Source organism: Cydia splendana, chromosome 8, assembly GCF_910591565.1.
Source record: "Cydia splendana chromosome 8, ilCydSple1.2, whole genome shotgun sequence".
Lineage (NCBI taxonomy): Eukaryota > Metazoa > Arthropoda > Insecta > Lepidoptera > Tortricidae > Cydia > Cydia splendana.
In genome coordinates, this window is record NC_085967.1 from 1,507,220 (window position 1) to 1,523,588 (window position 16,369).

General features: G+C 38.1%; 3 protein-coding genes across 13 annotated transcripts in view; 2 read left to right on the plus strand and 1 right to left on the minus strand.

The window, feature by feature from the left end:
• Window positions 1–3,159: 3,159 nt before the first annotated feature.
• LOC134792609 (adhesion G-protein coupled receptor G2-like) lies at window positions 3,160–7,167 on the plus strand. Its single transcript, XM_063763842.1, has 5 exons — window positions 3,160–3,313; window positions 3,727–3,828; window positions 4,198–4,423; window positions 5,010–5,218; window positions 5,595–7,167. The coding sequence occupies exons 1-5, from the start codon at window positions 3,257–3,259 to the stop codon at window positions 7,158–7,160; spliced, it is 2,160 nt and encodes a 719-aa protein (XP_063619912.1). The 5' UTR covers window positions 3,160–3,256; the 3' UTR covers window positions 7,161–7,167.
• Window positions 7,168–8,681: 1,514 nt separating this feature from the next.
• On the plus strand, window positions 8,682–10,860 carry LOC134792610 (dynein axonemal assembly factor 3 homolog). Its single transcript, XM_063763843.1, has one exon. The coding sequence runs from the start codon at window positions 8,917–8,919 to the stop codon at window positions 10,297–10,299; it is 1,383 nt and encodes a 460-aa protein (XP_063619913.1). The 5' UTR covers window positions 8,682–8,916; the 3' UTR covers window positions 10,300–10,860.
• A 1,758-nt stretch (window positions 10,861–12,618) lies between these two features.
• The window catches only part of LOC134792614 (disintegrin and metalloproteinase domain-containing protein 11), a 721,926-nt gene continuing 718,175 nt past the window's right edge, over window positions 12,619–16,369 (minus strand). For 9 of the 11 annotated variants that reach the window (XM_063763848.1, XM_063763854.1, XM_063763849.1 and 6 more), the window contains one exon: window positions 12,619–15,520. In XM_063763848.1, the coding sequence (XP_063619918.1) occupies window positions 15,283–15,520 (238 nt within the window). In that variant the 3' untranslated portion in view covers window positions 12,619–15,282. The remainder of the gene's footprint in view (window positions 15,521–16,369) is intronic. The other 2 variants (XM_063763856.1, XM_063763857.1) reach the window with 2 other exon arrangements.

The window sequence follows — 16,369 nt, forward strand, 5'->3', positions numbered from 1 at the left end:
GGCGAAAAGAGCGTTATGTATCCGTCCGTCCCTATGTTCCCTCCTAGCTACAAAACGGATTGATTTTAATTAATGATGTGCGTCACGTGCGATAAAAAAAAAGCAAAATGGCGAAACTGACCAAAAAATGTAGAGAAAAAATAAGATAGAATAAGAATTTTATTATTTTAAAACATAAACGTCACTGAAAAGGTGTGTGTGTGTGTGTGTGTGTGTGTGTGTGTGTGTGTGTGCGTGCGTGTGTGCGCGCGCGCGTGTGTGTGTGCGCGCGCGTGTGTGTGTGTGTGTGTGTGCCTTAACCTCACGCATAGGTAATATTATTATTATTTATTTTCCAAAGTTCCGTGGTTAATTTTAAGAGAACCCTAACGAGCACTGATTATGTCGACTCTACGAATTAGATAAGACCAGATAACTGATACGACAGTGTTCGAAGGTGATAGCAATAAGTGGGTGTGCGAAGAACAAATGATTCACAGTAAGAATTTAGTTAATAAGTTTAATAACAGTTATTCTGTTAATAGCATAATAATTACTTTGGTAATTTAATGTAATTTATCAGGTGTGATGTTATTGTATTTCACATTGTTTCGTAAATGTCATTGGAATATTGTCAGTATTTGAATGAGTTAGTGCGTCAGACTTAGCGTGAAAGATGAGTTAGCTAGTGAAAAACCTAAGGTTACTATTAAGTTGTGTTTGGTGATTGTGCACGTGTAGACTGTGTTATAAAATAATTTGTGATTGAAATTCTATGTTGTGTTTCTTGTAACTTAACATTAGAATCAACTGTAAGTTATTTTCTTTTAAATTATAGCCGAACTACTGGCGTTAAGTTTTTATAACTATATCGACTAAGGTAAAGCCAAAGTTTATGATTTAAGCATGTTGATGGATAGGTATGTAATTTTATTACCCAACTACGGCAACGCAAAAGGAGGGTTATGATTTACATTTCTGTTGGTCCACTGTATCATCGATACTATAGCATCCATGGTCAAGGTAATGACTGATGACAATAGGTACATCATTTCATTTCAAATAGGTAATACCTGTTATACCTGTGGCTAAATTAGTGCCAATATCTAAAGCTATAAAAATATGAAATAGCGGAATAAATAGTACCATATCCCACTTCATACTTTATTTAACTTGTATGATTCAACATCAAACCAAGACAAAACACAAACTTAGACATTCATACTAAGCCTCTACTAAGCGGTGGTAAGCGGTTTTCCCCTTTCATTGGCTACGGCAGGATAATATCATATTGGTAATGTATTTTACTAATCCAATAAATATTTAACGTAACTATATGTTAATCTGCGGCACAAGCGAGGAGATAACATGATACACTAATGGATCGAATTATCCACTTCACTTCATCAGTCACTGATAAGTATAAATCCGTTGTTATATTGGACCAAGCTAAGGGTAACATTCCATTTCTGACCGCAGCTGCACTACTAGTACAAACGCGTCGGTGTTATTGTCAATGTTCATAGTAAAATGAACGGTAGTGCTGCTGTCGTTGGAAATGGACTGTCACCTTAACTCAGCACAGACTTTGAAGTAATAGAATATGGAAGTGTCACCATAAACGTCATATTCTTATAAAATGATGACGTTCATAGTGGCACTTCACTTTGTCTCTTCAAAGCCCGTGCAGTGAGCTTAATACGGACTTTTATATTGGTTTGAGTGTTGATAAATTTCAATCTCATTGACATTAATTTGTGTTTTTCTTACCAAAACAAATTCTGATAAGAAATAAATTACGTTTATTGAGATACTAGTTCTTATGCAAATACACACAAATAAATTACTAATATTAAGGATATTAGTCATTTATCGTTTTTATAAGTTGAGTAACCATTAGAGCCTGCGCGGTAAGAGAACTCATAGTATTGGTTCCCTTATGTTTTTGTATTAAATAAATTTGACATACAATCATATTTTACAATTTCAGATACTGTCCAGGAAGATCAGATTTTATTCAGTCACAATGCACTACTCACATCAGCCAAAGAGAAACAAAACTTTCAAATTCCACCAACTTAACACTACCATAGTTATCTTACATATTATAGCTGCTGTAATAAGTGTAGAAGCTGATGATAGATACCGACCTCACCGGCCACCATGGAAAGGACCACCACCATTTAAACCACCACTAGAACCTGTAAAGGGTGGTGACGTTTCTGATGATGCTGTCCACATACAAGATTTGTCTACAATAAGGCCTGAAATAGATGGAGATGATAGTTTAATAATTGATACGGAATATACAACACCAAGGGATATAGAAGTGAGTTTCCTATTTAATAGGGGGTTTTCAGAAAGATGTGTTGACATATAATTTTTTTTAACTAACACCTATTGGGCTATTTCGACTCCGATAGCCCAGATAGGTCACAAAATGTATGGAAAAGTGCGAATCTGAATTTTTCGGAAACCATTTCTTCTTTTTTATACAATTAATTCTGAGTAGAAATAACCTAAAAATGCAAAACTTTTTTCTGAAAGGGTCCATTATTTTTAGAGTTATTTTTCTAACAAATATTTGTAATTCATTTACTTAATCATTATGATCAAATCTCTATACTGTATAGTAATTAAACGCGCTCTATTTAATTCACAATAATAATGTAGACCTGGTAAGGACCTGGTAAGACTCATCTCATGATGTCAACATTTTACTTGCTACATAAAATTACAGTTAGTGCACACAAAACTTCCTTGTATGCAGTAAAACAGTAGGTAGATGATATCGTTCTCCAAATTCTTCAACAACAATTAATTTAATTTTTATCATTCAATATATACAATACAAAAATCTTACAATCTACTTACAAAATTAAACTGACATAATTACTGATAATGCTCTAGATTTGGTTTAGGGGCTGAAGTAACTATCATCAATTGCAGGGCCAATTAAAATTTCATTACAGTATAGCACTTTACTTTGGTAATTTATAAGTACTAGACAAGGAATTGGTTAATTAACGGTATCATTTATTAAATAAAATATACCTACTTAAATTTTTACATAAAGAGTTGAGAATTATACTCAATTATTATTTATTGTTCTTCATACAGATCTCTTAATTAGTCAACCATCAACTTTTGATTAATCTTTTTTAAGTAGGATGGAAATGGATCAGTTGACCCTGAGGATAGCTGCACTGACTGTGACGATGATATCACTGATGATGTGATAAATGAAGTAAACGATACAGACGAGAAGGGAGGAAGCATGAATGAGGATTACCTGAATGATTCAGCGATTAAACTACCAGAAACTCCTACATCGGTAAGTAATCAATCAATAAGAGACATGTAGGAGAACAGAATGATTCACGATTAGTATCACTAGAGAGCGCGGTTAACACAACTTAGACACCCAGTCACCCACCCGTTATCTTCAGTTACCCGTGAACAAGATGTATGTAACTTTGTTGAAATATCGAGAGCTCGAAAAGAATGCAATAGGTAATCACGGTCTATATCCCGGTCGATATAAGTCTAATGTAAGAGGAGTTTTTATTTCTTCGCTCGGTACACTGTCTTGAAATTTTATCTTCGCGTGCAAAATCTTATGAAAACCTAGCTTTTCTAAGTCTTATTGTTCTTTCGTAGGTATTTGTTTTTGTTTTGTCTTCGATTTTTTTTGCTGAAGAGACCTATAATTTGTATTAGTTAGTGTTTGTATTATGTATTTTATAGCCAGAAGAGGAATTGAGTGAAATGATCGAGGGCCTGGACAAATTATTGAGCAACGAGTCTGCCGTTGTGACCATGAAGGATGTGTCGAATGCTTTTGATCAGGTACCTATATTAAAATATTATTGATAATTTTACTATTGAATGGCGCGTTTACAAAACAATGAAATATGGACACATGTCGCTAATAAATATTATAGAATATTATAGGGGGGGACATTATGTACCTACTAGTAAACACTGGTGGTGATGGGTAACTGATTGAAAAATAAATTTCTTGAACCTGCGGACCAAACATTTTTGTCTTTTGTTGAGAAAGTAGGTATCATGGGAATAGTATTTCTCTACGAAGAAATGCAAAGGTTTTTCTCATGATAAATGAATCGAAATCAGTGCCTAGTCCTGACTTTTAGATAGGTAAATAAATGACCTTACGTTATGGCTTGAAGTTAATCCTAGAAATTGACTTTCCAGATGGACGATCTTTTAGCAACAAATGACACATCTCTAGAATTCCCCTGCACCGTGCTAACCGCCCTCGACACCCTCGGCGCACGCGCCGATCTTAACGGCTCGGCGGCCGTTGCGACGGCGCGCCTTAACGTGGCAGTGGTTATGGCTGATTCTGCGCCTGAGCGGCCTGTACGGGGGCTCAAAATAGTCGATGGTTCTACTGATGAAGGGTTTCAAGTTCTACTGGGTACTGCGTCTTACCATTATTTTCAAGACTAAAATCATTACCTCGGTCTCCCCAGGCGGTCTGGCCAGCGTCACATTGTATGGGAAGAAAACCGAATCCGAATATTTGGCTTAGGCCAAGGGAGTTATAGATATATTAGAAGTGAGAACTTCATAACAGGCTCCCAAAGCCACAGAATAAATAATAGTACTAGGTACAGCAGATTCACTCTCTAACAAAACGCGTCTGTTACGATTAGGACAGATATGACCGCTAGGTGGCGACAGCGCCACGCGCGGCTTATGGCTACCCACCAAAATTGGTGTGGGACGCATGTACTTGTAGCTACCTGTTGCAAAGCGACGAAATCGCGGAGTGAGTCACGCCTGCCAAAGCCTAACGTAGGTGACTTAGCAAAAAAAGTGATCATTTTCCATTATTTGGGATCCCACATACATTAAGGAACTAGTCGACGCTGGCCCTTAACGCAAAGGCAAATTCTTCATCAAAATTAGTACGAGTATTTTGTCACAAAAAAAAAAACAAACACCGCTTATAAACCACACGTCTGAACTAGTAAGTTAAAAATAATTACTCTATTTTCCAGATGAACTGGATCCATCCACTCTCAGCAGTGACGATACCGAAGCAGCGGTAAATCTTCCAGCATCTCTGGCGGATTCCTCCCGTCGCATCAGCTTCGTGGTATTCCGCTCAGATCGCGCGTTTGTACGGCAAGATAGCGAGCAATATGTCGTCAATAGCAAGATTATCAGTGTCAGCGTGGAGAATTTCACGCAGATGGCAGATGGAGAGGTAAGAGCTATAAACACTGGTGTAATTTTCAGTTGTTTCAGTCACATATTTTTTACTGGAAAAGTACAAATAAGATAATTGGCAGGCTTTATTTTTCTATTTCGGTTGTAATATGCCCCACTTACTTATACCGGAAAGTTAAGGATACTTGAGCCTAATATCTGGATCTTAAATTTTGGGTACAAAAAAAACAAATGAACATTGTAAGCAGTAAATCTGAGTATGACTCATACTGTAATCATAACATCTCACCAAAATTTGTTGAAGGTAGTATAAATTACCTATATTTCATAAGATTCCCTAAGATTTCATAAGTACACTAACATTAACAGATAGTTAAATCTTATTTAGTAATTATTAAAATTATAATTTTCAGGTGATAGACATCCATTTGAAACCATCAATATACAAACCGGCCCGAAACATGTCCCGCACTTGTGCCTACTGGCACTTCGCTGAGAACGACACTGGCTACTGGTCACAAGAGGGCTGCACCTTCATCAAGTCCCCAACCGGCTTGCTGGATACCTGTCGCTGTACACATCTCACCCACTTTGCTGAAGTCCTCATCCCGAAAGAAGTTTTTTCAGAAGAAAATGAAACTATTTTAGAAATACTTTCCCTAATGGGTTGTTTCTTGTCACTCTTTGGACTGCTAATGATTGTTCTAACTGCTATGATGTTTCGATCGTGGAGAAGCGATTTTAATAATAAGATCTGGATACAATTAACTGTAGCCCTGTTGATAAACGTAATCAGTTTTCTTATTATTGTCTTCTCTAAATTTGAAGATTACAACTCGTTTTGTATGACAGTGGGAATTATTTTGCATTATGCTGTTTTAGCATCGTTTTGTTGGATGTTAGTAGCCGCTGTTATTTCTTATAGAAAATTAGTTTTGATATTCGCGACAGACCCTAGACGAAGATTGTTAAAAGCTTCAGCTTTCTCGTGGTTTTTCCCTTTAATTATAGTTGTTATGCTTGTAATTGTGGCGCCACGGTCTTATACAAAAAGATTTGAAGACCATACACCTACAGGAGCATTTTGTTACCCATCAGGCTTAGCTCTGTGGTTGACAGTCTACGCTCCAATCGCTATAGTAGTGATATCAAATTGGATCCTTTTTGCTTTGATACTTCGTTCTGTATTTGGAACAAAAAAGGTACAAAAACATGGCGATTCAAGCGAAATGCTTCGACGTGCATCTGTAAGTTGTTTACTAGTATTTCTATTCGGGTTACCTTGGGTTTTTGGCTTGTTTGCCTACAATATTGTTGCTGCATATCTTTTCACACTAACAACAAGTTATCAAGGATTTGTTTTGTTTATATTTTTCATAATAATTAATACCAAAACTAGAGGTATGTGGCTCAATAAATTACGTATAAAGAAGAAGACTAAGGCACAAGTTAGCTCTTCGTTGATAACAAGTAGAAATGCCAATATTAGTAATGAACCTGAACAGGCTCCATTTATAGAACCCAACTCATCGCGGACTAACGTTACTTCTTTAGTGAGCGATTCAAGTGATAGTAAAGCAGTAGGGTATAATGTGGCATCTGATTCAGCAGTTATTGAAGATTCGCATTATAATAGTAAGGATAGCATAGATTCATATATTACTGCCAAATCGCACGATAATTTTAGTGAAGATGAAATATTTAAGAGCGTTGAAGGCATATTTGATATAATAGAGAGAGATGATGAAGAAAATAATACAAAACAAAAATCAATATCTGGTACTACTTCGAGAAACTCCTTGCATTCTAACAAATCGTTACTAAAAGATGAAGAAGTACAAAGAAATGATGAAGACACCAGTAATAAAGATGGTTTAAGCGATATTTCTAGTCAAAAAATAGGATATGACGCGGATTTTATCAGTCCAGAGATAACTGTATACAACGTATCAACGCAAAACGCATCGTTGATAAGCTGATAATTTAATAAACCTATAGCTTAAAATAAACCACGTTAAAATGTAAGAAACTGTACCTATGTATGAATGTAGTGAGTAAAATAAGTACATATGATAAGTACCTACTAAGCTGATTTTTGTATTAAGCATGAATTTGTGAAATTATTATTAAAATATTTTTTACATGAACTCTTATTGTATTTCAATAATTTTATTATTCGATTATGAAGTAGAGGTATTTCGTTCTCAACAGATGGGAAAGTTATTGGGAGTTGCTGGAATATTTCACAAGAAATGAAGAAAGTTTCGATTTTAGTATAGTTGAATTATCGAGAAGATGGAATTGCATTTGTAGTGGTTGTATGCTGATAGTACAAGAAAATAGAAAATTCAAATATAGAATGCCTGTAAACAAACAATACTACTACATATGCAATTCCACGCTCTCGATGATTCAACTATAATGTAGATACATATGTATGTATACACGCAAAATACCACACACAAAAATATACTAAAAAAATATTAGGTATAGGAAGATTTTACACAGCTCGACCTAATCGTGACCTAATCCCAAACTAACAATAAGGCCTGAGTTTTGGGTACTAGACGACGGTATATAATTTATAGTTATAACTACATATATAAATACTATATTTATACATACAAATCAATCAAAACATCCCTAACTCATGTACAAATGTTTGTGTCAAACTTACCAGGATTCGAACGCAGGACCTCCTGCTCCGGAAAGAGGGTCACTACCGACTAGTTAGGCTACGAGACCGTTAAAGAAGAAGAAGAAAAGCGTTAGAAATAATAATAAAATAATAATAATTCAGCCTATATACGTCCCACTGTTGGGCACAGGCCTCCTCTCATGCGCGAGAGGGTTTGGGATATAGTCCCCACGCTAACCCAAAGCGGATTGAGGACTTCACATAAACCTTTGAATTTCTTCGCAAATGTATGCAGGTTTCCTCACGGTGTTTTCCTTCACCGACAAGCTAGTGATAAATATCAAATGATATTTCGTATATAAGTTCCGAAAAACTTATTGGTACGATACGAGCCAGGAGGAAAAACGTTAGAACTTCTGAATTTCTTCTCTGTAAATTAAGCAATTTTGGAAACTTTCCCTCGGCATATCAGGACCTAGTATTTGTAATTACCAATGTTGACCCACTATTATCTAAAATCTAAAATGTGTGTAATCTATTTTTCGGTTTATTTTATGTTCCTTTCCTTTATGTTTCTTTATTTTATTTTTTGTCTGTTACCTTCCGTGATTATTTCTCACTTGATGGTCTCATTGGAAGATCAGCGCTGGAAGTCGCCAGCAACATGCTGAGATGGGACCATTTCGTGACACTTTATTTTTCACTGTTTTTTCTATGTATGTCTATTGTCTGTGTGTTTACGAATAAAAACCTATTCTATTCTATTCTATTAGTTAGTTCATAATAAGCTAAATAGGTGTAGGTAGTTATAATACTTATAATTAGGTACGTCGACCTATATTTGCTATCATACCTACCTGTGTAATATCACACTTACTTGGATAAATCAATAAACCTCATTAACTTCAAAGGTTATCTATTAATTAGTCGACTGCACTGGCCGCTACTCGAGCGGCAACGAGTATAAATAATCTGTTGCCATGACAACCCCCTCGAAACCTGCGCTCCGTCGCCTCTTGTTGTTTACGTCGCTATGACATTGACAATATTCCTTCACCAGCGATCAAAGCAACACACGTTTACAAAGTCTCGGAAAAATGTTCTGGGGACTCAGTCCAGCGCTCGATTTGCAAGAGGAATACTTGAACCAAGGAGATAAAAGCGCTTACGAGCTAAATTTCTTGGTCATTGGAGGTTGCGATGCAAGACACCTCATCAAAACCATCTCTCAAGCTTACAGACATGAGCGACGCTACATGAACCTCTTTGTCGTCGACGGGTGCCCTGAGATAGTTGCCAGGCAGTTACTACTGATGTCGCTAGCTTTGGAGAAAACTACAAGATGCGGTTTACTGGAAAAAACAAGACGGTTCCTCGAAGTGTATGGGAATATGCTGCTACGCCCACCGACTTCAAGGTACATCATCGCTAAAGCACGTCAACTCGTTGGCATGGTCACAAACCCAGAATTTATGAACTGCATACTACCATGCATTTCAATCGAGCAAATGAAATATCGTGAACGCGATTACATGGAAAACCTACTCAATTTTTGGACGACAGGCAATACAAACCAATTCAACGCTTGCGAGTTATGGGAACACCGACTGAGAAACTCCTTGGGGCTTAGATATGATAGTAGAGTGGGAGTGTACGATTGGGACTACCACATGCGTTTGAAAGAGATAGCTAGCCAAATATGTTTCCAAGAGTACAAGCATTTTAGAGAGCACGGGATAGCATTTACATGGCTGGAGACTGAAGTATGCAGACCAAATGTTACTTTGTCCGCTGGTGTTTATAAATGCGGGGACAGATATCTACATCGAGGATATCTCGGTGACATGGTGGCTTCGCCATACGTAGCTTACGGCTTAGACTGTGAAGACAAGGACATGCTGAAATCCTCCCACGGAGTAAATTACAAACGTGCAACTGACGTATCGGAGCGCAACCTCATGCGCATGTTATATGAGGTGGAGAATCGAGAGAAATTCGACGCTAGTATGATGAACCTGGATACTCAGAAAGATTTAGGAATGGTGGTGTTAAGCGAGCTCGATGCGAAGATATCTCAAGGCAGTCCTGAAGCACCTTTACTCCTCCGTGAAGATCGCGACACTTACATTAATGTGGATTACGCTAAAGTGCATTTCTTGTCTCTCTCCGCTTTGGACCATTACCCTCACAAGCCACAGTTCCAAGGTCTGTTCCATGGGGTATTTTTAGGGCATAACATGCTGCCTCGGGTGAAGCCAAGTGTATGGTCTATGGCTAGAGACGACGCAGTGGTGATTATGGAGTCGAGGAAGTACATGGTGGAGTTGAAGAGAGACGACGTGAAGGCGTACGGAGAGCAGGTGCAGCAGGCCGCCGCGGCGGCTCAGTGCGAAAAGCTCGGTTCTTTTGATCCTGAGAAAGATGCGTTTGCTAAATTTCGTATCAGGCGATCTAGTGGCAGTTTTGATCTTGGTAATTAGTTATTATAAATAATGAAAGCTCGGTAACTAGACTTCGAGTATTAAAGTAGCCAAGATATGGTTTAACTACGCATTTTAAGATTTAACTACAAAATAAACCAACTTTAGCTAATTCTTGGACTACCCTTGTGTTGTGGGTGTAATAATAGCCAGTAAATAAAATTTATATCTTCAGCATCTCTACTGAATATCTACCGTAGGTACGGAGTGACTATGTCAAGGAGAGCTTTGAAAGTGTAGATTGAATATGAATGTACCTAAACTAATAACAGCAGTGTGTGAAAGTGTTTGCAAGTATTTAGCTAGTAGCATTATTATGATATCATATTCTTGTACTTTCTTTATCTTTTTCGAAAGGATGCAATAAAACAATCAGAAAAATTGTTGTTTCATCTATTTTTTCTTGTTAATAATATGTTACATTCATTTAGTAAATCATATAGCAAATATATTTACAAGGACAAAACCAAACAGAAAATGACGTTTCAACGTTTTTCGTTTAAAATTCGTATTTTTATATTACATAATATCACTTAAGTTTAACATACTAATTATTTAGTTAGGGCGCGGCCTCAGGCTACGCGAACCATTGCAATCGGTACACATTTTGAGCAATTACCTCCATTTTTAAATTTACAATTTATAGTGCAATACATTATACAATGTTAAACTTAATTATTCTGTCGCACTGTTAGGGTGGCTATAAGGTGGCAATTTTTGCGACCAAATTCGTGCACTACAATACGCAGCAGTGTGGGTGAAACGATGTCATTTTTCAGAGCTCCTAACTCTAACTCTATAAACACTGAAAAATAACATTCCATTTTTTACATAACACGTCCTTACACGTATCTAGCATAACTAGTCACAATTCAAGTATGCCGCGTTCTAAGATAGTTACAGATATGAGTGAGGCTTAGCGATAGTGGTTCTTCCCGAGCCGTTGCAATGATTCGCGACGAGCAGAACACTGCCGTGAGCAATGGCGTATCTGGCGCGTCCGCAATTGACGATTAGGCCTACGCGTACAAACTAGTCTGTACGACTTTCGACTCTACACCGATGTAGCAAGTGCCAGGAGGATCGCACAGACTGGCTTGCAGGTTTATGAACGCGCGCTCGGGACGCCTACTGGATCGCGCACTCGCTTGTACGCTTTGCCGACGTTGAAACATTATAAAGATCGGATTGTAGCTGAAAAAAGATAGGATATTTAAAAAGGACTCCGTCTGGTTCGGCGTACATTTCACGTGCGCGGCGCGATGTCGACGGACACGAACTAGGGTGGCCATTAGAGCATTTCGTGGACACAATAATTGAGCATTTTCTTGTATTTATGAGTAAATGACGTCGACTCACGCCGCGCGGGCGAGTGCAACACCCAGCTACAGAGTATTGCAATAACATCTACCCTGTACGTGTTCATAGTAACTATTTAGACTAACTTAAAGTACAACAAATATTTTGTAAAATATTGGTAATCCGGCGCGGGAAGCGGCGAGCCCAGGAATAAAGGACGTTGACACAGACGGGGTTAGGTTAAGGGTTTCTTTTGTGCGAACGTAAAGGCTCCAAAATGGCGTCCTGAGTTCGCCGCTCGAGCTCAGCCCGGTGTTCATCGAGTCGGAATGATAATAGCCGACACTCCTCGTCTATTATTATAATACTTTACTTGTAGACTATGAGTTATGTCGTGGCCGGGCCACCTAACCTAGCGTAATCGCGAATGAAACGATAACTCTCTAAATTTGTTTACAATAAAATAAACGCGAAACTATAACACATTTTATCGTACATATCTTTCAGGTTAAACTGCATAAATTCGTTTATTTAATACAATAATAATAGATATTTCTGATAAAATGGGATAACTTTTATAATTCACATTAAGTTTTAGAATATGCGTACGTTTATTACGTCTAGAATATGTGCACGGTACGAGATCTCTGGTTGTGTTGTTTGTTTAACTAGAATTTGTTTAAATATTCTTACTTTGACAACTTAGACTATCCAAGTTCGGTTGACATGGCTAACGCATGGCGCATGACTAATTTGAGATAAATCAGTAGGTAAACCTAATAAACCGTATAAAATGAATTGTCATAGGGATCATCATTTCACGCGAGAGGTATAGGTAATCTCTAATGTCACAAATAATAAAGTACAGTCAGCAGCAGAAGTTGCTAAGCGGGCGAGGTGTTCAAAATTATCTGGACGCGACTTTATTATTAAGAGAATAAGAGCGTGTCAAGGTAATTTTGAACACCTCGCCCGCTTAGCAACTTCTGCTGCTGACTGTAGTACATTACATTGATTATAGCATGGATAAGTTGTGCAAAATAAAATACGCATTCCTAATTTTTGTTATTTATCTGTTTTCCCCAATATTGCGTATAACTAACTAAATATTACCTACATATTGTTCAAGCACACAATTAGGATACCAATAAACTTACATTTGGATATTTTAAAATTTCTCATTAAAATATAACACAAGTAAAAAAGAAAAGAGAGAGAGAGAGAGAGAGTAAGTATAATAAGTTTATTTACGAATCTGCCATGTCAATTTAAACAACAGAGTATAAAAAAGGAATTTGAACTTTGATTTTGATATTGGTGTTATGTTGCTTAGTTTAAAATTCCTTAAACGCGATGTAACAAATGACGCAGTGTGAAGTGGGGCGTGTTCGGAGAGGCGTCACACCGACCACGGCATCATGGCGACCCTGCCGTTGCAAGGACTACAGTGTTTTGATACTTACGTGGAATACTGTACGCGCAGGGTTGATCAGAGAGTTTAAACTGTAATGATACCGTGGCGGTGTCACACCGGGGTGACTCCGGGACGGTTGCTCTTCGCCCACTTCGATACTCGACACACGCTGAGCAAGTCTGACAAGCACTCTTCACAACTTATTTAACTTAGGCTAACCAAGAAACGCATCGCCATCGGGCCAGACGTTGAGCTCGCCTTCTGCATCGAATATCGACATCCTTCAAACTAACACACGTTACATTAAAGCTTCGCTTAATAATAAGTGTTCAATTTGTTAATAGCCTATCTAAATCAAAGCTACTTGAGCTCCGACGGTCGGAAGATCGAACGCGAGCTCCACGCCTCGCGGGACCTCGACACCGCACAGCTCTTATACTACCATAAAACGACGAGCTTACTCTAACTTACGCTTAGGTCTAGCACTCGCGCCCCGCGCCCTAGCCCCGCTACAAACAGAGATAAGAGTTATAAAGCGTATCATATTAATAGAACAAATATAATTATTAAACATTTTAACGTAACAGTTACTGCGACAGAAGAGCGCGGCGCGCTTCATTCAACTTACATTCAACAGTTTAATCTAATTTTCCTATAGTCAGTCAATCATAATAAATGTGCATTTAATACTTCATACTTCAGTATATGTACACGATTTTCTAACAATAACTACATACGTATTCACAGCGGAATGGCGCTGCGCTGCGCCTCCTACATTCATTCGCTATTCATTTATTTCATTAGCTACGTGTGAAATATTATTGTGTTCTAACGGTTAACTATTCGTAACGTGATTACCCTAACAGTGCAACATGTTACATCGAATTAGCCTAAGGCGTACGCGGGGCCGCCGCGGGCGCCTTCGCGGCCCGCACCGTGGCGCCTGTGGGGTCCAACCGCCAGGCGTCTTAGGCACCCGCGTTGTTGGAACCCAGTGCATACAATAATTGATAACGCCCGGCGCCACGCCGCGGGGCTAGTACGAGAGTTGGCGATTTCATGAAGATTAAAATAGACACACACGACTTATCCTAATCGAAGGACTAGCAATTCATCAGTTATCTATTTTTACTCCGATTTATTTTGACTTTGTACAGCTAGAGGTAGTAATACCAGTGCCACACAATATTTTTTTTACAAAGTGAGCATTCAGAAACTTTAAAACTGAATAGTGTTGGCTTTTTTAGCGTAATGCGTTTATGTTCCTTGTACCCTGTGGAGCTGGTGATATTGCTTACCTTATAGACCACTTTTCATTGGTTACTTTATAAAATAGGAAAATTTAATATTAATTAATTTTAATTACTTACTCTCATACGCGAGCTTCGGTGAATAGTAATTTATTACAATAAAAAAATAGATACAAGGCTCGAATTAACATGAACGCCCTTCACAACTTAATATTATGTAAATTTCATAATGTTGGAATTCTAATTGTCCTCATCAGACATTAGAACTCAAATACGGAATAACGATAGATTACTGGGTCATTTCTGACACACATTTTTCCACTTCACACATCAAATAAGTCTCACTTACTTACTGGCAGTATTGGTTGTAGTAGTATTGCGCCTACTACATTTCAGTAAAGCTAAACGATATATGACTAAACTATAAGACTCACTTATTCACAGTATTCACGGAACATTAATCTCTCAAATTTAATATTTTCTTACATACCAAATTGTAGTGATTCAACATATCGTCAAATATCGAACTTTTAAAATCTGTACCACCGTTGGCAGTCTGAATACAAAATTCCTTAGGTATCTCAAATAATGACGCTCTAACCTACACTCACATTTGGTCATTAATATGCGTCAAAAAGATAACCCTAACCATTTTCTCGAATTTAAAATGTTCTGATCTGAGTTTTCGTCTTTTGTTATGTTCAGTCGATTTATGTTCGATAGACATAGACATTTAGTAATTATTATTATGGTAAAGGATAGACAAGTTTTTATCAAAAAATGTGGTGTAATAGATTTTGCCTTAAATTTGACTCGGATAGAGTACTTTTCCGAACATTTAAATTCAACAGGGTTATCTCATCGACGCTAAAACGCTGGGATCGAGCTTCGCGAAATCGCCAACGCTCGGGTTGGCGCCCGGGGCGCCGCGCAGGCGACTACCTCGTACCACTACGTCTAAAAGGTTTAGAATGCGTGCGCGCGGTCACAGCTCGGTGGCGCGGCAGCGGCAGCGCGCGGTCAGTGCTTGTACTCGGGGAAGGAGGACGACGCGGGTGTCGCGGACGGCGCCGGGCCGCCCGGGGCGCCCGGGGCGCCACTCGCGCCGGGCGCCAGCGGGCGCCGGATAGTCGCGTCGCTGCTGGAACTGCCGGGGGGCGACGGGAAGTATTCTCTCTCCCTGTCTCGCGCCGCCGCCGGCACCGCGTCTTCACTCGCCCACCGGGCTAACTGTTGTTGAGCTTGAATAAATTCATCACTAGAAAATGATAGAGAAGAGGAACGGAGAGTCGAGGCGTGTGTTGGCTGTGGACGCGGGCTCCCGGCTCTATTTTGTTTTAAATTGAAATTCGAGATTAATCTCATTATAATTTTGGTGATAGGTTTAAAGCGTTACTAATCACATATTATCCAGACCCTGGAGCCCGCGTAATGTCGTGTTTATGATGTGTTATTAATATGGTGTGTACAATAAAATTAGATATGCAATAAAATAACTCTATTAATATCTACTTTATTCTTTAAACTGTATTAATATATAATTTGGATTTTAAGGCCAATCGACTCTATGAATTTACGGGGCAAAATTTTTATAATAAAATTTTTGGAATGGAAAAAAAGCCAAATGCAAAGCTTGAGCGATGTGTATTATTCGAGTGTAACTCAGTTGTTTAAACTTAGGTTTCCCATAAATAGATTATACATATGGTCAGTTTTACAGCTCAATATCAGGAAAAACATGTCACTGTGTTTTGGCCACATAATTTTCACTTTTTGAATCCTCTCAGAGAGCTCACTATAGGCAATAAGTATCAAACAAGTTCAGCTTCTTAAATGCTTTTATTATGCTTTGTATATTTGTGTGTTTCTAACACCTCTCAGGAATCAACTCTTATGTTTTATAATTTCATAACTATAAATAGCAGTAAGTTTTCTTATGCAAGAATAGTAAATAGCGCCACCTATCGTATAACAATGATAAGACACGAGGCGTTGTATGGACTTTGCCATTATGTTCACTAGCCTCTGGCATAAACTTTATCTATGGGAAGCCTAAGTTGCCCAATTTTTTATTTGCTGTCAATTTTTACTGCTATTAAATTTAAAC

Excerpts from the sequence above, each read along its gene's own strand:
- LOC134792609 (XM_063763842.1), top strand. The coding sequence starts at position 3,257 with ATGAATGAGGATTACCTGAATGATTCAGCGATTAAACTACCAGAAACT. Across the intron at positions 3,829-4,197 it reads TGTCGAATGCTTTTGATCAG|ATGGACGATCTTTTAGCAAC; the intron begins GTACCTATATTA and ends TTGACTTTCCAG. Across the intron at positions 5,219-5,594 it reads CGCAGATGGCAGATGGAGAG|GTGATAGACATCCATTTGAA; the intron begins GTAAGAGCTATA and ends TATAATTTTCAG.
- LOC134792610 (XM_063763843.1), top strand. The coding sequence starts at position 8,917 with ATGTTCTGGGGACTCAGTCCAGCGCTCGATTTGCAAGAGGAATACTTG.